Source organism: Pipistrellus kuhlii, unplaced genomic scaffold (assembly GCF_014108245.1).
Source record: "Pipistrellus kuhlii isolate mPipKuh1 unplaced genomic scaffold, mPipKuh1.p scaffold_m20_p_2, whole genome shotgun sequence".
Classification (NCBI taxonomy): Eukaryota; Metazoa; Chordata; class Mammalia; order Chiroptera; family Vespertilionidae; genus Pipistrellus; species Pipistrellus kuhlii.
In genome coordinates, this window is record NW_023425515.1 from 50,316,596 (window position 1) to 50,339,765 (window position 23,170).

At 54.9% G+C, this 23,170-nt stretch overlaps 1 protein-coding gene across 2 annotated transcripts in view; it reads left to right on the forward strand.

Moving 5' to 3' along the window:
• The first annotated feature begins 6,150 nt into the window (after positions 1-6,150).
• The window catches only part of ADCY5 (adenylate cyclase 5), a 154,035-nt gene continuing 137,015 nt past the window's right edge, over positions 6,151-23,170 (forward strand). For both annotated transcript variants that reach the window (XM_036444600.2, XM_045583941.1), the window contains exon 1: positions 6,151-7,714. In XM_036444600.2, coding sequence (XP_036300493.1) covers positions 6,554-7,714 — 1,161 coding nt within the window. In that variant the 5' untranslated portion in view covers positions 6,151-6,553. The remainder of the gene's footprint in view (positions 7,715-23,170) is intronic.

Below are 23,170 nucleotides of genomic sequence, written 5' to 3' on the forward strand. Positions count from 1 at the left end.
TGGCCACTGACTTGTTCCCAGGTGTGACTGACAGAGAAGCATCAGGTCACCCAGACCTTACTGGGCATACCTCTATTGTCCAGTCCGGAACAGACTTGGAGACTGTTAACTGCAGCTTCCTGGTAAAGCTGTATAAATGGCATGCCTATATTATCCAGTCTTCCCTTTGCTCACTTCCTGTTATTTAATAAGCTGGCTATTATAATGGTATCAATTCCATGCAAATAAAGCTTTCTACCCCATCTCATCCTCCAGGGGGAGCCTCTGAGAAATGCTTATTCCAGCAGTAACCCAAGAAACCCACGCCCACTAGCAAGAGAGAAAGGCCATCCATGCATTTCTCCGATGACACTGTCTCTAGATTTTCCATATCCATTTTTAGGGAGAGACTGTCGTTCCGAAGCATGACTATCTCATGGTGGAATTTTAAGCAATGTGGGGGAAGGTAGTTTTAGGTAGTTTAAGAGAATTTTTAGGAGTATTACTGATACCAACTCCTACAAATTCTTCTTAATATTCGAAAATTTCCAAAATAGAAATATTCTTCCCAAAAAAGAGTCTAGAGAGTGAATCTATACTTAAAAAAAAAAAAGGGTAATATGCTAATTACCCTTTTGGATGATCTTCTGGACATCCTTCCTGACAAAGCCAGGCCACCCTAGGTGAAGCTGCCCGAGGTACCAGGCATCAGCAGCCAACCAGAGGGAGGGAAGCCCTCATCTCGGTTGCAGAGGCAGTTAGGGGCAATCAATCTGGCAGGGAGCAGTTAGAGACTATCAGGACAGCAGGGCAGCAGTTAGGGGCTATCAGGCAGTCAGGCAGAGGTGGTTAGGGGCGATCAAGCAGAGGGGGCTAGGGGAGATCAGGCAAGCAGGCAGGCAGGCAAACGGTTAGGAGGCAGAGGTCCTGGATTGCGAGAAGGTGCAGGCTGGGCTGAGGGACACACCTCACCCCCCCCTCCCCATGCACGAATTTCATGCACCGGGCCTCTAGTAAAGAATAAAGTCCTAAAAGTAACCAAGGCACAAGAGGGAAGATGGTTAGGAAGGTTAAGGGTATCTGTAGATCTAAAAAAAAAAAAAAGAAAAGAAAAAGAAAAAAGCCCTGCTGTGCCCTGGGGTGTATTACCTGACCTCTACAAACTGAGTATTCATTTCAGAGAACAGCCTGAAGTGGTCCTTGGGTCAGCCCTAATCTGATGACAACAGCCAGGTGCACATCCTGGAGATGGTCTAACCCTCTACCCTCTGTTCCGGTGACCTCTGGCTCTTTCTTGGTTTTATTCTGACCTTGAGGACTCCTCCTCCATAGAGGGCAGCCCCTGGGTTTCCTGGTCAACCCTCCACAGGGGCCCTCCAGCCAATGGCATCATTCCCATCACCCTGTCACTTTTGGGTTCTACCTACATTGCTCTGCAATAGTTTGTTTCTCCAGTCTAGTTACATCATTGCCTAGGTTTGCTTCCCAAAATATAATGGAACAGGACACTCCAGTCTCTGAATCCTGGGGCTCTTTATTATCTTTAAACTGAAGCCCATCCTCCTCCATCCAGGGTCCAAGAGCCCAAACCCCCTTTCCATCTTCACCCACTTTGCCAGTCCCCGTTCCCCTCACACACCTCAGACTCCATTCTGCTCACTATTTCTCAGAGGCACCATTTGTTTACCCAACAGACAACTACCCGGTACCTCCTATGTGCCAGGCAGCAGGCTAGGCACTGGATGCAAGAACGAGTAAGATATCAACGCTGCCTTCAAGGAGCTCTGGCTGTGGAGACAGTTCTGAAAACAAGTCAAGATAATACAATGTGACAAGTGCTATAATAGAGATTAAAATGCAAGGCGTGCTGGGAGCTGAGGGAGAGTACCTGACAGCCAAGAGGGCAGGGAGGGGGGGCGGGACCTTAGAGAGGGTTCCACTGAGGGGCTATCCATTTGGTTGTTGGTGGTGGTAATTTCTGCTGAGGCAAAGCACTGTTCAGGAGGGCAGATGACCCGGAGAAGTGAGCATGGTAGGTAAGAGGCTGTTTCAAGGACAGTTCTCAGTAGAGTATGTGACACTGATGATCATCCGATGGGGGAAAGGTGGAGGACACATTGGAAGGCAAGGAGGGAAGAGAAGGAGAGTGGTAATTGTCCCGGAGAGAAGGGACAGGGGAGGATCTGGGTACAGGTAGTAGCCAGAGAATGTGGAAGAAGAGACATGGGAAAGCCAAGGCAAGGAGACATGGGAAAGCCAAGGCAGGAACTGAGGTGGGAGGGGGGGAGGGATCCCCACGCTAATGTCAGGGAGTGTCCAGGACGGTAATTCCACCCGTGGAGAGGAAACAGAGGGAGGAGCGAGCGTGAGTTTTGCTGGGAGATGACTTTAGTTTTAGAAAATGGAATCTGAGGATCAGGTGGGCACCAAGGAGCCATGGGGAGCTCTCCGGTGGGCAGGGGGATGCTTGGACCTGGGGAGGGAGGCACAGATTTCAGGGCTGGAGATACAGATTTCAGAAATCACTTAGAGAAAAAAAAATTGTTTATCCTCTGACTCAGCAATTCTATTTGTAGGAATTTCTCCAAAGAATATAATTAAAGGTATGTGTGAAGGTTTTTCTACAAAAATGTTCACTGTTTAATAAAGTGAAAGAGTGGGAACTTTCTATGACAATGAAAAAGGAAAAACAGCAGGGGATTGGTTAAATAAATTACGACATATTCTTGCAATGGAATTCTGTTCAAACGATAAATGAATATTGTTAGATGAATGCTTATTGGCATGAAAAGCACCCACAATTTTTGCTAAGTATTATAGAAAAAAGCAGATTCTAAAACAACTAGTAGAGTAGCATCCCACTTTTTGTTCAAGAAAAAAATTAAGATGTTAATGGTTCTTCCCAAGTAGTATGATTAAGAATCTCTCTCTCTCTCTCTCTCTCCCTCTCTCTCTCTCTCTCTCTCTCTCTCTCTCTCTCTCGTTTTCTTACATTTAATCATACATGACTTTTGTTCAAAGATAGTGGTTATTTAAAAAAAATTGAATAAAATTAAAAGGGATGATCTAGCAAGGACTCAGGGAGTGAGAAGGTTCAAGGGTGGAAACCAATCACCTTGCTACATCTGTCCATGGAGTTGCCTGTCCTGAGTATCGCTCCCATATCATATTTGCTACCTGGCTACATGGTGGAGTACAAGTAGCAGGCTACCAACTGTGGGCCTTGGCAAAACTTTTTGATTCTCTAGTTCTGTTTTCTCGTGTTTATTTATTTATTTTTAAAAATATTTTTATTTATTTCAGAGAGGAAGGAAATGGGAAATATCAATAATGAGAGAATCATTGATTGGCTGCCTCCTGCACACCCCACACTGGGGAAATCAGCCCGTGTAACCCAGACATGTGCCCTGACCGGAAATGGAACCAGGACCTCATGGTTCAGAGGTTGACGCTCTACCACTGAGCCACGCTTCTCATGTTGATAGTAAGGAGAATAACATCATCCTTAAAATGGTTCTATGATAATAAAACATTTAGACATATAGCAGCTACTTAATAAATATTAGTCCCCTTTCCCTTTCTTTTTACTCATTTTTTCCCCTTGCTAGGCCCAGGTTTGACCTCCAGAGGTTTTTTTGGCCTTCACAGTGGGAATTGATAACTCTTCTCCCTGAATCCCGAAAGTGCTTTGTTTGTTCCTCTGTTGAACACTGACTGGATAATGCTCTGAACGGAGTTAGTGCTACCTGGTCTCCCCTGATTGTAGCCACCGCTGGGTCAGCTATCCCTGTAGCATGTAGGGGGTGCTCTATGGATGTGTGTTGACTACATTCATGGTGCTTTTATGACTTAGCTAATCATGAGTTATTCAAAGGCTGGATTACTCAAGGGTTAGTTGATTCAGATCTCTTCGAATTTTTCTCCCAATTTTTAACCCTGGCAAGGTTTATCCTTCAATCTGCAGAAAGATGACCAGCAGAGAGTGCAAGTAAAGCTCACCCATACCTCTAGGCTCCTCTCAGAAGCTCTGCAAAGAGCGGATGGCGAGGAGTTAAAGGGAAGGTTGTTTGTGGTTCCCCCACCCTCTGTGCTTAAACTGCCAGAACTTTCATCAGGGCAGCTTCGGGGCAATGGGAATTGGATGGGTGTTTCATTCCACAGGCCTAGGCCCTCTTTGACCCTAAATTCTTCTCTCCAACCCTGCCTCTTCCTCACTGGACATTCTCTGATCCCTTCTCTGTCACCCGTCTAGCGGAGGCTCTACTATGCTCTGGTGCCTACGCTTCTCCCCACCACACCTTGCGAGGCAGGTGTAGCAGTTTGGTGCTGACCGGAGTTCCTTTCGGTTGCAAGTTCGGAGACCTGTGTGACCCGCGGAAAGTTGATGAAGCTCTTGAAGCCTCCGTTTCTGCATCTAAGAACTGGGAACAATCACACGGGCCTGTCCCGGTCCCATCCCAGGGTGGCTGAGGGAAATCAAATGAGATCTTTAAAAAGCATACACTGGCAAAGAGGTTTACCTAAACGCCAGGTGTTCCTACTACCCGCTGTGGGGCTCCCTCTCGGTACCTATGGACCAAAGCGGTCCTGGCTGCCCCGCCCTAGCTGCCCCGGCCTCACCCACACTGCATCTCCATCTTTCCTGTCCTTGTCTTTCTGCGCCTCAGAGATCCTGGATCTCTCCACCTCCCCCGTACGTTTCCGGATCTGGCTCTTGGGCCCCTTTCGCCCCTCGGGGGTCTGTGGTCTCCAGCTCCTGGCGGCAGTGGCTGCCCAGGCGCCCCCCGCCCTGGGCACCCTCCTTTGGCACGGCCACAGGGACAGAGAACCGCCCAATGGGAGCGCCGGGCTCCAGTCTGACAGCTCTGGGAGCGGCCAATCCAGCCGAGCCAGGGAAGGGGGCGCAGTGCTGGGGCTGAAGTTGGGTTGAATAGGGGGAGGGGGACTCAAGGGGTATACAAAACAGTGGAGCTAGGATTGGGCACAAAAAACACCAAGGAGGGCGGGAGGGGGTGTGTGTGGAGAACCGCACCCCACCCAGGTCTGGCCAAAAGGGACCGTGGGCTGGACGCGGCTCCAGGAACCGGAGGGAGGGGGCTCGAGGAACATTTTAGGTGAGACATCGGAGCTGGGTTCCACGCGGCCCCGGAGCCGGGCTTGAGCATGCCCACGGGGCGCCGGGGCGGGGGCCGCGGCCCGGCCCGGGGCGGAGGCGGCCGCGAGTCCTTGTGAGCCGAGCGGAGCCGAGCAGAGGCCGGAGCGCGCGGGGGGGGCGGGGAGGCGGCGGGAGGAGGGGATGCGGAGGGCGCTCCCGCGGAGGCCGGCGGGCGCGGAGGGAGGAGCGGCGCGAGCGGCCGGCGCGGAGCAGGGCCCGAGGCGTGCATGGCGCGCCCTGAGCTGGGCTCCCACGGGCCCCTCCGGAGCGCCCCGGGGGCGCGGCGGCTTCTGGGCGGGCCCCTGCCGGCCGCCTGCCTCTGAGTCCGGGCCCTCGATCCCTGGATGCCGCGCTCCCCGGGAGGAGCCCGTCTGCGCTGGGGCAGAACGGCGGCGGCAGCGCCGCGCCGGATCCCGCCCTCCTCCGCCTAGTCCTCCGGCACCACCCGGCCGCCGAGGGCCCGAGGAGCCTGGAGCCTGCGGAGCCGCCGGCGCGACCGTCCTCCCGGGCCGGCAGGTCCCGGCCGGCTCCGCTGCGTTTGGGGGAAGCGGGCGGCGGGAGGGGAAGGGCCGCGCTGCGGGAGCCGGTCCGCGCCCCCGCCCCGCCCCCCGCGCGGACGCGCCGAGGGCTCGGCCGGGCTCGGCGTTCGCGGGGGCCGCTCCCACTCTCGCCGCGGGAGGTGGAGGGGGGGATGCGGGCGCCGGCTCCCCGCGGGCTCCAGGACCCTCCCCCCAGGGCTCCGGAGCGGTTGCTCCGCCTGCCGCCCCCTCCCCCGTCCTCTCCACCCTCCATCTATCCCACCTCCCCCCACCCCTCCTAAGGAAATAATGCTGGCTGCTGGCGCGGGTACCTCCCAGTCGCTCCCGGTCCGCCGCGAGGAGAGGGCACCTGCTGGGTGTCCGCGCCGGGACCCCCGCCGAGCCGCCCCAGCCGCCGCCGCCGAGGCTTAACCTGCGAGCGCCGCGCCCGGGCATTGGCAGTCCCCGGGAGGGAGGCGCCGCCTGCAAGGACACCGCTCCGTCCGTCCCGCCTCGTCCGCAACTCCGGTCCCCGCGGAGCCCGCGGCGAGCCAGGAGCCAGGAGTCCGGACCTCCCTCTGCGTGCGGCGCGGCCGGTCCCCGCGGGGCCCCAGCTGGGCGCCAACTTCACCTAGGACCCGGGACTCTCCGCTCGGATCCTCAGCTACTTCTCATCGTCTCCGGGCTGCTGCGCCCGCCTCCCGGCTCGCCTCCTTCTCCAGAGCTCAGGACGGGGGTGCCAAGATGCCCCGCTGCTGCGCAGGGCCCCGGGCCGCCCCCGACGAGTGACCCGAGCCTGGTCCCCTTGCTCGGCCGCCGTCCGCCCTCCCCGTGGAGACCCCCGGCCCGGCCCCCGGGGGAGGAGGAGGAGGAGGAGGCAGCAGACGAGGCCGAGGGGGGGATGTCCGGCTCCAAAAGCTCGAGCCCTCCGGGCTACGCGGCGTTGACAGCGGCGGCGGCACCCGCGTCCCGGGGCAGCTCGGAACACCGCTCCGCGTGGGGAGCGGCCGAGGCCCGCGCCAATGGCTACCCCCGCGCCCCCGGGGGTTCGGCCCGCGGCTCCACCAGGAAACCTGGGGGGGCTGTGACCCCGCAGCAGCAGCAGCGCCTGGCGAGCCGCTGGCGCCGCGACGATGACGACGAGGACCCTCCGCTGAGCGGCGACGACCCCCTGGCCGGGGGCTTCGGCTTCAGTTTCCGCTCCAAGTCCGCCTGGCAGGAGCGCGGCGGCGAGGAGGACTGCGCGCGCGGCAGCCGGCGGCAGCGGCGGGGCGCGGCCGGCGGGGGCAGCACCCGGGCGCCCCCTGCGGGCGGCGGCGGCGGCCCGGCGGCGTCCGCGGCGGCGGCGGGGGGCACGGAGGTGCGCCCCCGCTCGGTGGAGCTGGGCCTGGACGAGCGGCGGGGAAAGGGCCGTGCGGCCGCCGCGGACGAGCTGGAGGCCGGCGGCAGCGCCATCGAGGAGGACGACGACGAAGGGCGCGGGGATGACGGTGGCGGCTTGGCGGGCGCGGGCGCGGGCCCCGGCGGCGCGGTGCTGTCGCTGGGCGCCTGCTGCCTGGCGCTGCTGCAGGTATTCCGCTCCAAGAAGTTCCCGTCGGACAAGCTGGAGCGGCTGTACCAGCGCTACTTCTTCCGCCTGAACCAGAGCAGCCTCACCATGCTCATGGCCGTGCTGGTGCTGGTGTGCCTCGTCATGCTGGCCTTCCACGCGGCGCGGCCGCCGCTGCAGCTGCCCTACCTGTCCGTGCTGGCGGCCGCCGTGGGCGCCGTCCTCGTCATGGCCGTGCTCTGCAACCGCGCCGCCTTCCACCAGGACCACATGGGCCTGGCCTGCTACGCGCTCATCGCCGTGGTGCTGGTGGTGCAGGTGGTGGGCCTGCTGCTGCCCCAGCCACGCAGCGCCTCTGAGGGCATCTGGTGGACCGTGTTCTTCATCTACACCATCTACACGCTGCTGCCCGTGCGCATGCGGGCCGCCGTCCTCAGCGGAGTGCTCCTGTCCGCCCTGCACTTGGCCATCGCCCTGCATACCAACGCCCAGGACCAGTTCCTGCTCAAGCAGGTAAGGGCCCGCCTGACCACGGGGACTGCACTGGGAGGGGGCCAGCGGGCCAGACACCCCCCACCCTCTCACCCTTTTAAAGTGGTAAAAGGTGGCAGAGTCATGGCGGTGTCATCTGTGTGGTGTCTCTCAGCCCCTTAACCCGCCCTCAGCCCCGGCGTTTTCATGTATGAAGGAGTGCCTTGTAGTATAGGAAATCTTCCTGGCGCCTAAGAAACACACACTAAACCATAGCCATAGCTGTCGAGATAAGAATGAGGAAGGGTGATTGGGAGCAGTCCCTGTATAGGTGTACAGGCCCCTGACACAAGGGGCTGGGCGCTATAGCAGATTCTCCCACACAGAGCACGGTTTGCGGGTTTGTGGATGGAGTTCTGGATAAAGGGCCGGGGAGAGCAGACCGTGGGCACCCGTGGCCCCATCTCAAGCAAGAGAAATGATAACCTTGCCGGTTGCCTGAGGCTGGGACGGACAGATTGTTTCCGTTTACAAAAGTGCCCCAAGCCAGAAAGCTGCTGCCAGCAAAGGTAGGAAGGGAGCCTCTGGGATGTGTGGTGGCAGTCCCCCTCTCTGCCTGAGCGAAAAGCTAGTGTTGGACATTGTGACCCCTTCCTATGGATGATCCTGGTTCTTGCCTGAGGTGTGGGGTGTTTCTTTTCTCCCTGCTGGGACTGGTTGGGTGAACACAGTGAGACTTGGGAGAAGTAAAACTTTGGTAACTGGGAGAGAGGAATGCTTGCCATCCTGCCCTCAGGGTGAGACCAGATGGGCACACCTTCTCCTTTTAGCAGTCCCCTGGTCTGTGGCTCCATGGACCTCATCCATTGACCCTGCTGAGCCTGCGGTTTGCATTTAGCTCCAGTGGGCCCGTGTTGTAGGCTAGTGGTCTCTTGACCACGGTGCCCACTGCAGCCCTCTGAGTGCCCTGTTTGCCTTCCCTGTAGAACCTCTTAACTATATATTCCACATGTGTCAAACACAAGGCCTGCGGGCCAAATCCGTCCCGCCAGGCCTTGCAATGTGGCCCGCACCGCGCTGTCATCACTGCACTCCGCTGCGTTTCCATCACAGTGACAGTTTATGACTGTTCAGTAAACCATTCGGCCCGCGATTTAGGCTGGATTTTAGATTTTGGCCCCTTCTCTGATTGAGTTCGACACCCCTAATATATTCCATTGTCATTGCCTTCCTCCTCCTCCTCCTCAACTCTGATGCCTTTCTCAGACTTTGATCCTGTGGAGGGCGCACTCTTTCTTGCGGGGTTCTCCTGTGCCCCTGACTCTCACCCAGGGAATAGCACCGGTGTGCACCCCAGGGCTCTGGCTGCACTCCCAAATGCTCTGTGACGGGGAAAGAGGGCAGCCGCAAGCTCTCTGGGCCTCAGGTTCCTCTTTTAGAGAATCACGAGAGGTTCCTTGAGAGTTCTACCTTCCTCGGTCCCCGCTCTCGCCTGCCAGGAGCCCTCTCCTTCCCTCCCCGCTGTGCCGGCCTCTCCCTCTTCTTCATGGGAGCAGTGGAGTCAGAGCCACAGAGGGGAGCACTGACTGCTCTCCAGGCTCCGTTGGTTTTGCTTCTCATTCAATGGAATCCCCTTGGGCTCAGGAATTATATGGGTTTTTCCTCTTCTATCCTCTCTTGTCTAGCACAGGGCAGGGCACTTAGGCGGGATTTAGTAACTGTTGCCAGTTTGGTTGGGTTCCAACGTGTGGAGGAGGTGGGGTGGTTAATGCTAAGTTGAAGTTTGTTTTGTTTTGTTTTTTAATCTGGGATCAGAAGGAAAACTTTAGACATCAGCTTTGAGCTTGAGAGAAACCTACCGAGAGGTGATGGTTTTTTTTTAAAAAAAATTAACTGTTACTATTAGTGCTTGAAAGACTTCCACTCCTTTGACCTGAGGACCCGAGCTGTCACGTGGGTATGGCAATTTTGGGGGTGGTTCCTGGCTCGGATTGGGGTAGCTTTTCTGCAGGGGGAAGGGCATGTCCTCCACACAGAGCACTAGAGACTTCCTGGATCCTTCAGACCAGACTGGAAGGCAGGGTCTGATGACAGCCGTAGCATCCTGCATGTGTGATTTCCAGAGATTGGAGTCAGATCCCAGGGAAAGAGCGCTGAACCTGAAGGACTCCAGCTGCATTTTAGCCTGAGAATGTCCTGGCAGCAACAGTGCCTGGTCCCCCTTGCTAGTTCCTCAGGCCAGCTCCTCCCTTCTCCTCCCCATCGCCACCCGTGCCGCACCCCGGCCCGTTCCACCCACGGGGGTCTTTAGAGACCTTTGCTTGGGTGTAGGCTTTAGGGTGGGTTTACGCGTAACCTCTCAAGACCTCCCTTGAGTATAGCAGAGCTTGTTCCGAATGGTCCCTACAAGGGAAGGCTAACATTGTTTCTTTTTGGCTTCAGAGAAAACTGTGTCTTTTTGTTTGTCTTTGATTTACCTTTCTGATGGTGCCTGTCATAACATTTTTATTTCTTGAGCAATGGTGGGGAAATAAATGCAAGTGGGACGGTCTGGCATGAACGTCTGCCTCAGGTTACCCCAGCGTGGCAGGCAGGTGAGGCTGGCTTGGGTCAGATGCCATCCCTCCTAAGTACCCGGTACTGTGCTAGACAAGCGATGGCAGAAGAGGAGAAACCCATGTAACTCAGGATTCCTCAGTCCAAGGGACGCACGTGCTTGTTTCTTCGATGAGGACCCTGGTCCAGGGAGGTGGGGCAGCGGGGCCCTGGGCACATAGCCGACCCTCTGGAAACCTCCTGCGAGGCTGGCCCTCGGACCCTGGGGCTTTATTGTTCCCCAGCCCCTCGTGTATGTTTGGAGCTTCCCTTGGCTCCGATTAGAGGGAGAGAACGTCTGGTTTCTTCACACGTGCCTTGGGATGGATTCTACTCAGAGAGAATGGGGAGGCGAGGTGGGGCAGTCCTTTTTGGGGGGATGATGTGTGTTCTCCCCTTCACCACATCTCAGGCTCTAGCTCTTCCCCCTGGTGTCCTCCTGTCCCACTCTCGGCTCTTTCTCTCTCACTTCCCCCCCCCCTCCCTTTATTCCCCTGTTGCTCTCTGCCCGCCTCTCCTCTCCTCTGCCTGCCTGCCGGCTCCTCTCCATCTCTTACTCGCCACCTGCAGCCCCGCGGCCTCTCCTTCTGTGCTCTTCTCGTCTCCCTGTGGTCTCCTCCGTGGAGTACAGTAGGAGCGTCACAGGGCTGTGTTTTTTTTTTTCTCCTCCTCCTTTGCGTGCTACAAGTCCCTCTGTTACACCCATACCATAAATAACACGCGAGCATCTGCCAAACACATTCCTCACTTGTGTTAATAGGCTGTGATGATGCCGGAGCCTGTTGCCATGGCAACCTCATTTTTTGTTTGACTGTATCCCACTCTGCCACAGAAAGGTCTGCAGGCACTCACACACAAACAAGCACGCTCGCACAGCGATCGCATATGCTTAGCTATTAAAGGTTATTTTGGAGAAAAGTCTGTGAGCCTTGCGAGGGTGGGCGGTCATTTTGCCAAGGGGAGGAGCGCTCCCCACTGTCTGGTGTTGCTTTAGGAGGTGATAATGGGGGGAAGAGCTCTTTGGGAAGTAGAGAGTTCTGTTCCGTGCGGGGTATTATTATTATTCTGCAGCCACATTAGACCTGCCTGAGGTGGTTTCTGAGGAGCCGGTTCTGACCCCCTGTGGGTCCCGGGAGTGGTGGAAGAGCTGTGAGAGGAGGTGGCCTGGAGAGCCGGAGGAGGCTGTCCTTGCAGCGAGGGATGACCCCTCCTCCACCCAGCCTCCCTGCAGCTCCTGCTCTCCCCTCTGACCCTTTTGGAGAAACTTAGTGATTCTCTGCATTTCATCCTTTGTGCCTGTTTGAACCCACACCTGTCACCAGTTGTTCAAGATATCAGAAAGGCGCAGGCACTGTGTGGGTGATGTCTGTGACTGTGTGAGTGCCTGCAGGGAGGAGGCTAGGGATTGATGGGGGCGGGAGCCGACTGCTGTGGCTGCCAAGGGGTGGGTACAGCAATCGGCTGTGCATGCGTGCGTGCGTGTGTGCGTGTGTGTGTGTGTGTGTGTGTGTCTGGTGTGGGCTGGCCACAGATAGTGTATGCGTGTTATGCAGATGTGTCAGTTGCGTGGGCTGGCCCTGGGTGTGTGTGTCTGACAGTTCCATGGCTGGCCCAGGTGATGGAGGTCGGCCTGGGAAGCCTTTGTGTTGACTTTGAAAGGAGATCCTTGCAGCTCTGTCCTGTTTATTCTTGGCTGGTGGGTGGCTTCCTGTGGCTGCTTGCCTTTCTGATTATGGGCCTTGAACGCCCTTCTGACCTTGACCTCTGACTTTTTAGGAAAGTACCTTGGATGCACGCCCCCCCCCCCCTCCTTTCCATAATGAGACCAGGTGCTAGACTTGAGTGATTAGCCCCTCTGACCCCTTTCAAACACCCTTTCTGTCTTTCTGGTACTCACCACTCAGCTGCCTGGTGAGCCCCACTGAAGGGCTGCCTCCTGGTTCTGGAACTTGGCCCTGAGGCCTGTTCGGTGGGTCATTATGGCTGCCCCATGTGTGCTCCTGACAACCACCACCTGGCTGACCGCCTGGGTGGTGTGGAGGGGGACACACTTCCACTGCAACTGCCGGAAACTGGGGATCGCCTGCTACCAATTACTTCCAACACCCGCATTCCAGGACGGAGAAATCGGCCTTTGTGAACTCCCAGCCGCACAGCAGTGGGGCTGGGGGTTGGTGCTGCTTTTGCAGCTGAGGAGGGTCTCCATGTCTTGCCTCAAGGCTAATTGCATTTGCTAATTATTTTTGCTAATTGCTTTCGATTATGTTGCCTCCTCTATGGGTGGGAAGGAGGTGCTTGGAGGGGAGCAGAAGCCTCTGGGGTGGGGGGTTGAGCAGGGCTCCTAGAGGGGGGTTCGTTTCCCAGACCCCAGGGATGCCTCTGTTCCTGTGAGGAGGACTGTGGGAATGGCAGAGACCCAGCGAGGAGCAGAGTGATCAGCTGCTGTATTCGCAGAATGTTCATTGTTAATAATTCAGTGTAAGTTTTTATCCGAAGCGAGAGCAGGAGGTCTGTGTTTTGTGGAACGTAGAACGGTGTGCTCATGTTCCTGTACAGAGAGGACATGGACAGTGTCTCAAACCCCATGACGGAGACCAGCCCAGCCTCTCCGAAGTGCTGAAAACCGGCTTCACAGGCCTGGACAGCCGCTTCCCTGCACCGCGGGGCCCCGGCCAGGAGTCAGGGCTGGAGCCTGTGCTGGGCCGGGCCTCCTCCTCTCCGGAGTGATGTGACCGGAGCTCCCACCTTGGTCCCAGCAGGAGATGGGGTGCGTGCTGGGGAGAAGGGCACCCCATGTGGAAGCTCCCTACCTCTTGCTGGGCAGCTTCCAGTCCACAGCTGCCCCCTCGCTGCCCTCTCGCACCTCGGTTAATGTTATTGATAGAGCCTCTCTTCCTCCAGTTGATGGACAGACGTAAACCCCACCTGCGGCCAGACATTCCTGAGCTCTGAACCACCAACCAGCACCTGCCAAATACCCTAAGTCCCCATTCCTAAGTCCCTAGGTCCCTAATCACCAATCAGCACGTGCTGAGTGCCCTAAGCCCCGCCCCCTATCCTTAAAGGTGCTTGTACCCCGGCCCTTGCTCTCTTATGCGTCCTTTCTCTGGAAGCAGTCGGCAGGGGTACCCTTCTCTCCAATAAAGCCTGTGTCCTGCCATCCCGGTCTCCGGCTGCCCTCTCTGTTTAATCTATCAGTTTTCCTGTGGTAGGTCCAGATGGTGGTCGTTTGCTTCCCGGGAGCAGGAGCCTGTGTTGGTATTGGAAACAGCTGGTTCCGGGAGCTCCGACAGGGGCCCGTAGACCCTCCGGGTGCAGTTACATACGTTCGGTTGTCGCAGAGCCTCCGTCATCCATGTGTGCCAGAGGAGGATGGCTAGCTGATGGAGGGTGGGATCAGCGTTCCATCTCCTCTCCCAAATACAAAACTTTGTGATGACTGTTGGAAAGCCTTATCTCAGGGCAACGTTTGTGTGCAGGGCAGAGAAGATCTCTCGTTACGGCAGCCTGAACAAAATCTGGGGGTTTCCAGTTATGGGAGCTTCATGTGCGTCTGTATCCTGGGCTGGCTCCTGGGAAAGACCGACGTTCGGTCCATAGGCAAAGCCAGTTCATAGGAGGATCGAAGCCCCCTGTGAAGCACCTTGCTCCGTGCTAGAATGCAGAGGACTGGAAGTCCTTGACGTCTCAGAGAACATCGGGAAGGATGGGGACATTTAGCTGGGAGGAGAGCAGGCTGTAGCAAGGTAAGAAAACCCGGAGCGACGGGCAAGCCATTACTGCTGGGATCCCTGTTGTCAGGCAGTATATAGAAGAGGGACTACATTTATTTTCGGTTGCTCCCAAGGGGTGATGGGTGGAAATAGTTGATAGATTTCAGCTCCAGGTAGGAATTCCCTTCCTAGCCTTTGGGGTTTCAGCACCAGATGCCTCCTGGGGTAGCCAGCTGTGCCAGTGGAGATGGTCCAGTGGAACCTGGATGGCTGTCTGCCAGGCTTGTTACTGAGGAAATGGTGCGTTCTGCTTGGTGGGGCCCAGGATTGGATCTATTGTAGTTTTCAAAGTTCCCCCGGTGGTCTTGATGACCAACTCTTAAGTTTGGGATCTTTGAACCAGATAACCGCTCAGGTCAGCCCCAACCCTGGGATTCTGTGGTTTGGGATCTTGCAGCAGCAGGACTGCCTCCTAAAGCCCATTGGCGTGTCCTATCATTGTGCCCATCTCAGCTTCCGTGCAGAGGAAGCAGATCACTGTGGACCCACCTGGAGCTGTGCAGGTGGGGCGGGTGTGAGTACTGATGCGGAGATGTAGACCCGGAAGGCGAGTGGTAATGGCGGAATCGGAGGGGAAGGGTCCCCCAGACCTGGACTCACATTCTCCTCTTGTTCCTCCTCCCAACCCTTCCCAGCCCCACTTCCTGTTTGAGGCAGAGCAGTCCACGGCTCACCATTGGTGGGGATTGGGGGAATTTAGCAGAAAGAAGGACCTCAGTTTAGTCTTGGTTTATTCATTTAATTTGTCTGGTAAGTGGATAGTAAAAACCCTGAGGATATCCAGGTCTGGAACGGATAGTGAAGGATGAGGAGATCGGGTATGGAAGAGGGAGGCTAGAGGTAGGGGCTTAGGAGATGGTTTGAAGGAGAAGGAGTGGGAAGGAAAGGAAGGGGAGATTGGAACTCTGAGTGTGGGGATGGGGAAGAGCTTGGAAGCGGGGGCAGGGATGCTCTTGGGGAACAATGAAACATAGTCACAGAAAAAGGCGGGGGGGGGGCGGTAAGACAAACAAACATCAGAAACAGTAGTGGCTTTATTGTGTAGGCCAGCCTCATGTGTCAGCGTGAAATCCACCCCCCTTCACCACCCCTACCCTCTCTTCTTTCTCTGGGAGCTGTGGCTTCAGGGCTTGAGGTTTCCTGACCTCACACTTGGGTGGTCCTGTCTCCCTTTCCCTTAAGGGTTCCCTGGGCTTTTTTTTATTTATTTTTTTTTTATCACAAGGTTCACTGAAGTCCTAGTTGGCTTTTGGAAGGATTCCTGAGGGACCTAGTGCCAGCCTCAGTGCCCTGGCACATAGAAGGTGCTCAGTGAGGGTTTGTTTGAATGAATGAATGAATGAACGCGTGAATGGGCGGCAGGGTGGGTGGACAGCTGCACGCGGACTCTGTGCCGTGCCGAAGTGCTAGACCAACACCTCCGCAGGAGGAAGCGATGGAGCTCTGCGGGGAAGCCTATTTCGGGGATTGTGATCCTAAACTCCGAGCAGGGCTTCCCAAACCCCTCCTCTGCCATTTCACATGTGTGTCTTCCTGGAAACAGAGAGCTGTTGCCTGGCACTGCCGGGACGATATCACTTCACAGATTGGAGAACGATTATTAAGCCATTCTTTTTGACTTCTCCCTATTCCTCCAGACAACAACCATTTATTAGGCGCCTCCTGTGTACCAGGCACTGTGCTGGGCCGAGGGAGTTCCAAGATGATTCAACCTGCGTCCTAGCTTCTAGGACTGCCGTTAGCTCAGACTCTCCCACTCAACGTCCTTTGAAGGGACGTTAATGGATGTTTCACATACACACATGCAGCTCTGTGTCAAATAAGTTTAGGAAATACCGGGTAAAACAGAATTCTTTTTAAAAAATTTTTTTAAAATATATTTTTAATTGATTTTTTTTTTTACAGAGAGGAAGGGAGAGGGATAGAGAGCCAGAAACATCGATGAGAGAGAAACATCAATCAGCTGCCTCCTGCACACCCCTCCCCCCCACTGGGGATGTGTTCGCAACCAAGGTACATGCCCTTGACCGTAATCGAACCTGGGGCCTGTCAGTCTGCAGGCCAACACTACCCACTGAGCCAAATCGTTTTCAGCAAACAGAATTCTTTACTATAGGACTTGAAAGCTGTTAGTATGTTAATAGATACTAACATTTTCCCATGTCAAACATATTTGACCTAGAACTGATTTTTCAAGGGACATACCAGGGGGCATCTGTGTTTGTTTAAACTCACAGCTGCAGGGGGCGGAGTCTGTCAGGGTCCAGCCCCTGCCTCTGGGGCAGACCTTGGCAAACTAACCTAGACAAGGGTGATTGTTGGGGACTTTCCTCCGCAGGAAGGAGATTGCCCAGCTGGCATCTGCTAGCTGCCTGTTTTAAAGTCTCATTCCCCATCTGGGTCCAGAATCCTTTATCAAGTAAAATGACGGGGCTGGAAGGGACCAGGGAGATGCCTCCTTCAACTAGTTTCAGTTTCTCTTACGGGTTTCTGTTGCATGTTTACTGCAAGCCTGGCCCCGGGCTTATCCCTCACATACACGACCTCATTTAGTCGTAATATCAGCCCTACAAGGAAGACATTTTTATCCCCATTTCCGGGCTGCAGAAACTGGCATTAGAGAAAGTAAGTACCTTCCCCAAGGTCACGCAGCTAGTGAGCTTAGCAGATGGTTCAGTGCCGGCCCATATTCCCCGGGCATGTACCTTCCCACTCTTGCCAGCCAGACGTCCAGCTGTCAGCACCTGAGGGCTTGCTTTCTCTGGCTCCTTGCCCCTTTGTCTGCTCAGAAATGCTGGGCAGTTACCACCCCAGAGCAGGCTCAACCAATGCCTGCTGGATGCTGGTGGGTAAATACCCCAGCTTCTTTGCCCCGGGGGTGAGGGGATTCTAACTCTGAGGCGTGTTTTTCAGGGGTTTCCAATCCCACAGAAGGATTCGGCTCTGGTTGTCCACAGCTGGTTTGTAATGTTATCTTGGTGGGCAATTTTATCTATCTTGGAACTTTTTGTGTGTGACTTTCTTCCCTTCCTTTTCTCACTCCTCCACACATTTTCTAATGTTTCCTGGAGTGAACTTCCAGAGAAACCGCTTGTTCCCCAATCCTTGTCTAAGGGTCTTTTTCTCAGGGAAGTCCACTCTGAGAGTGCAGAAGGTAGGGGTCTAACCAGGTTTGACTTGAGCACCAGGGAGGGGAGAGTCCGCCTACTGGAGCGAAAACGCAGGTGCAGAACTCTGTGGCAGACTCAGCCCCTAGGCCTGCCTGGGCCTCTCACGCCCATTTGCTAACATATGTTTGATGCGAGTAGAGTGGTTGCTGGCCTAGGAGAATTATGTGAAATTTTATTTATTTATTTATTTTAATATATTTTATTGATTTTTACAGAGAGGAAGGGAGAGAGACAGAGAGCTAGAAACATCGATGAGAGAGAAACATCGACCAGCTGCCTCTTGCACACCCCTCACTGGGGATGTGCCCGCAACCAACGTACATGCCCCTGACTGGAATCGAACCCGGGACCTTTCAGTCCACAGACCGACGCTCTACCACTGAGCCAAACCGGTTTCGTCAGAATTATGTGAAATTTTAAAAACCACAAATATACATATATTTTAATTTTTTTTTTTTTTTTTTTTTTTATCTCTGCTTCTTAAAAATATGTCGCTTTCTATTTATTCCCTAGGTAGTGGCTCAAATATCAGCCAAAAGACTCAGCTGCGTTTACATTGATTAGCATTTTATAGCTGACAAAGGACTTTACCACTGTGATCTGCTGACAGCCCTGAGGAGGTGATGGGTAAAGATGGAGCAAACTTTGGCTTTGGGGCTCATGGACCCAGGGGCCGAGGGGAAAACCCTGGTTATATGATCCTGGCTAAGTCGACTAGCCCTTTCTCAATCAGTTTCCTCTCTGTAAAGTGGGGGTAATAGATTCTGACTGACAGGGTCTGTTGTTGGTTGGTCCAAACAAGTTAATGCATGTAGGGGTGCTCCTAGCTACAGACCTGTTTCAGAGAGGAGGAGGCAGAGGTTCAGAGAGGTTGCGTGACCTCATTGAGGTCACACAGCTAGTTCGTTAGCGTAGGAGCTGCTATAGAAACCCAGATCTGACTCCAAATGCAGTGTCTGGATTTTCGCCGTGGGCCGGGCCCTGGTCCGCCCCATGGTGCCTGCAGAAGCAGTAGAAGGCACAGCTGCTCTCCAGCAGTTGTCTGTTCGTTTTGGAATGCACGGCTTTAAATGTGTGATGGCCTCCCTTCGCCGTGGCGTCTGGCTCAGATCGGCACTAAATGACTTGTCATTTCCTGAGCCTGCAGTGATGCTGCGAGGGAAGGCGGCGCGGAAGCCTTGAGGGGGCACCTGGGAGCAGATGTTTACCTATGCGGAGCCCCTGAGTGGTTCTGTGGCTGAGACCCAGCAGAGGGGGTCAGAGCGACATTAGGAGAGCTCTGCTCTGGGGTGAGGCTGCCTCATATCCAGTCAGGGTGGTGCACGTGGGCCAGGGGAGGGGAGGGAGGGGCCTCTTGGGGACACACAGGATCGCCTCTTGGTACATCTTGGAGGTCAAGACTCGGGGTCTTTCTGCCAAGTAGCATCCAGTCGATAACGCGGTTTAGTGCTTCCTAGTGCGTTTCTAGGATGCATTTTTAAACCCAGAACCATCAACTCCTCAAACGTAACTCAAATATCCTTCAGCGCTGCTTCAGACCCACTTCTGTCCCTTTCACTCTTCACGAGAAAACTAGGGAAAATGAGACTCCTCCCCAAGGGTCATTGCTTTTGCTTAGTGGATTTTCCAGGTTTTATTTTCACTTTTTTTTTTTTTTGGGGGGGGGGGGGTAGTAGTGGAAAGGCTATTTATTTGTTCACTCAACATGCCCAAGTCCCCAGTCTTCCTCTGGCCGAGTTCCTTTTCCTGAGGGATCCATCATCTGCATGACCGGCCCCAGGCAGGAATACCACCTGCAAAGGCCTTGGCCCTGACCCCTCGGAGGCTGCAGCCCCGTGGGCAGGGCAGACTCGTGCCCCTCCAGGGGCCCTGCCTTTGTAACAGCTCATGCTGTGAGTCTAAATTAGAAACAGCCAATACGTTCGACAATAAAAATAAATTTTAAAGCATATAAAAAATAAATTAGAAGCATCCTCGTCTTTTTTTCCTCTGTAGCACTTATGCTGGTTTGTAATTTTTATCTTGGTGGGCAATTCTATCTGTCAGTCTTTCTTGGTGGGCAATTCTGTCTGTCAGTCTTTCTATTCAACCGTCAGCCCTCTGAGGGCTGGGGCCTTGCCTGTGTTAATACCTGGATATTTACTGAATGTTATTGACTTTCTGACCTTTAGTCGTCGAGCACTGTGGGAAGAAGGCAGGTAAGGTTCCACTCGGGGTTCTGAGTCTTGGCAGGGAGGGGTCCCTCATGGTGCTCTCGTCCCGGACAGGGCAAGCTTGTCCTCTAGGCTGGGGGCCATGTGCATGGGGACCCCCGTCTAGGAAAACATGGGCTTTCATTTTCATTCTCCTCCTCCTCTTGTTCTGAAGAGTCAGCTGATGCCTGGAAGGACACCAGGGGCACCCATTTGCCTCCCCTCCTGTCCTTGCTCGCTCCCCTTCTCATCTTTCCTCTGATGTCCTTTCCTGCTCCTTGAGTCCTCCCCACCTCCCTCTTTCCAGGTGTAAAATGTGGGGAGAACCTCAGAGACTCACCTGGGGGCAAGTTCAACTGTAAGGACTATAAACATGAGCATGGATACTGCACAAATCCCGAAAAGCACTCCTCACTGTTTCCCAAGAAATCCCACGAAATAGCAGTTCCTGCGGCGCGTTATCAGCTCCCTCACGGCTGATTGCAGGGCGTGTGTCCGCCTCCGTTTTCCACCTCACATGCCCACGGTGGGCGATTAACCTTCTGGGTGGGATAACGTTAAGTAACCCGTCAGAGCTCAAGGTGTGGGACGTGATGGCACAGGTAGGAGTTTTTACATAACCCTGCTCACCTGGCGCGGCCTGGGCACCAGCATTCATGGTGTTCCCGGAGCCGCTGATGGGCACAGGGTTGAGAACTCCTGCCCCCAGCCTCCCTCCATCAGCAGAGAGATCATGCGGGTGACGCCGAGCCTGATTTATGGAGATATTGAAAGGCGAGTTTGTTTAGATGGGAAGGGTTTATGGCGGTGATTCAGGAGAGAATGATGGCCACTAAAAATTATTGCAGGCATCTAATAGGGGAAGAAAATTCGGTTGGTGGTTGGTATACACAGTCTTGTCAGGCATGGCTGTGGCTTAGTGTATTTATGTCGCTCTTATCACCAGCAATTAGCCCCAAACATGGCTCAATAAATGGCTCGGTGCAGAGCTATGATAACGGCAGGGACGTTTTAGGAAGTGACTACATCGTGTGCCTCAGCTATCTCGGCAGAGCAGCAAATCTCACGACATTCCTGGCAGTCGTCAGCCACAAACGAGGGCCTGCGGATTGGATTAACCCTTCCCCGTCTTTTGTATGTGACACTTCGCTTTGCAACGGCAAGGAACTGTATAGGCGCCTGTGGCCCGCCCACCTCTAGCGGTGTTCATTCGTCTGTGTCTCTCTCCAAGCAGAACAGTGTAGTGGATGCTCCATAAAAATTTTTGGAAGAATTTGCTCAAAGTTACACAGCAGGTAAACAGCAATGTTAGTCCAGTTATTACCACGATTACTTTTTCTGGGTCTCTTAAGGTCATGAAATCTAGGCAAGAAATGATATAGCCGAAACCGGTTTGGCTCAGTGGATAGAGCGTCAGCCTGCGGACTGAATGGTCCCAGGTTCGATTCTGGTCAAGGGCATGTACTTTGGTTGCGGGCACATCCCCAGAAGGGGGCGTGCAAGAGGCACCTGATCAATGATTCTCTCTCATCGATGTTTCTAACTCTCTATCCCTCTTTCTTCCTTTCTGTAAAATATAAATAAAATATATTTTAAAAAATATATATATATTTATTTTTAAAAAAAGAAATTATGTAATTAGCGGTCTCCTGAATGCATTTATCATTATCAGCACGTGTGGCGCAGACTGAGGTGATGTGCAAGGGGTGGAGAGGCGTGGCTCCCACTCCGAAAGGGTTTCCTTCCTGTCCACGTTGAGGCCACTTCTTCCCTAGCATCAGGGCCGGAAGCACCAGGGTTCAGCTGCGGCCCTCGGGCTCCGTCCGCGAGGCCCGTGAGACGCTCAGGGAGCTGGGGCCCAGCTGAGCACTGAGAGGACTGAGGAGCGCCCGGTGCGTGGGGCTGAGGCCTGGGGAGAGGTCCTCGGGGTACATCCTCCCCGAATGACCACATGTGGTCTAGGATGTGGTCTTTTTTGGAAAGGGGTTATCTGGGGAGAGTTAATTTGGGATTCTCGCTTTACGTTTATTTTTAAAGTGGAATATTTCCCTGGCATTGGTGACAACGGCCTAGAAAAGCCGGCTTAGTCACCACCTCCTGTCTTCTCCACGTGGGGCCCCTGTGTGGCCCACCTGCTGTCCATCAGGAGGGCTGGTTTCAAGGTGTGTCGGCCTCTCCCTCCGGGGCCTCAGGGTGAGTTCCCTGGCAAACAGGTCTGTGGTAGCTGCTGCTGGTCTGAAGTGGGATCTTCCTCTATGGGGGGTGAAGGGGGTTAAGAATTTGGGAGGAGTGGCTGGGGCAGCCCCCTGGGAGGCAGTAACGGCCTCTCGGCGAGGCCTTTCTGGGCCGTGGCCACGTCTGTAGGATTAGTTCTCACCTGCCTTCCCCGTAGTCTTTCATTCTTTACGTTTGCTCTGAATTTTCTGAAAATAACAGAAAAATCACCTGAAGCCCAGATTTTAAAAAATATATATTTTACTGATTTTTCACAGAGAGGAAGGGAGAGGGATAGAGAGCTAGAAACGTCGATGAGAGAGAAACATCAACCAGCTGCCTCTTGCACACCCCCTACCGGGGTTGTGCCTGCAACCAAGGTACATGCCCCTGACTGGAATCGAACCCGGGACCTTTCAGTCTGCAGACCGATGCTCTACCACTGAGCCAAACTGGTTTCGGCTGAAGCCCAGATTTAAAGAACAGACCTGGCTTCCCTTAAGGGAACGAAAAGATACAGAGTGTGTGGCATCCCTCTTCCCCGGCCTGGAGCGGGAAGGGGGTGTGTGGGCTGACCCTGGAGCTTCTGAGCTGTGAGGAGGCTCGGGGAGAAAGGAGGCGGCCTTGGGAGGGGGTGTGGACGGAGGCACCAGCCGGCACACTTCGCTGGGAGCCGGGGAGAAGGGCCGAGTGTGGCCCTGGAGGGCTGTGTGGGGCATGTGCTCGCTGCAGGCTGAGCTGCCCACTCGGAGGCTCCGTGGCCTCCGCACCCTGAGCTGCTGTTAGCCTCATAGGAACAACGCTGGCCTGGGGCGCACGGGCCAGCGGCTGGGCAGGCAGGCTGGGGTACCTGGCTGCACTGGGGTGCGGGTGGTCGTAAAGGGTGCAGCTGCTTGGAGCCTAGGGCTTCCCGGAGCTGAGAAGCCACCAGCTGGCCAGCCGAGTGGAAGGTGCCGCCCTGAGGGTGCCCGTGCTCTCCCACGTGCTGCTGCCCCTTCCCCGGAACTGGTGTCCGGGTGCCTCTCGCTGTGACTGTTCACTAAGTCAGAGTTTATGTGAACTCTGACCTCTCCGGGCCCCTGGGAGGACACGCTTGCAGGAAACTACCGGCTTGGCCCGTGGGGGTGGGAGAGAAGCCTTTGTGACCTCCCTCCGCCTCCATGGAGCTGGAGAGGCGCTGGGCCCAGCTCCTCTGGCTCTCTGACGTCCCCTCCGTGGTCGGAGGTGTGGGACGGGCTGTGCTTTGGGATCAGAATCTCTGTTTCTTCTCTACCCACTAGCCTCCCACTGTCCCGAGGAGCCCCCGGGGCCCGGGCGTGGAGAGAAAGAGGACACTTCATCCTTCCCCTCCACGGAAATCTACCTCTCTGAGCTACCCTGCCTAAAGCTAGGGCAACATGGCCAGTTCCTACCCATTACCACCCACAGCGCGGAGCTCTGAGTAACTTAGTTGACTCTCCTAATCAACTAGTAGGTACTGCTCTTATTGATTTGTTTTTGGAGAGTAATTTATGGACGAGAGCATGGAGGCCCAGCGAAGGTAAGAGGCTTGCC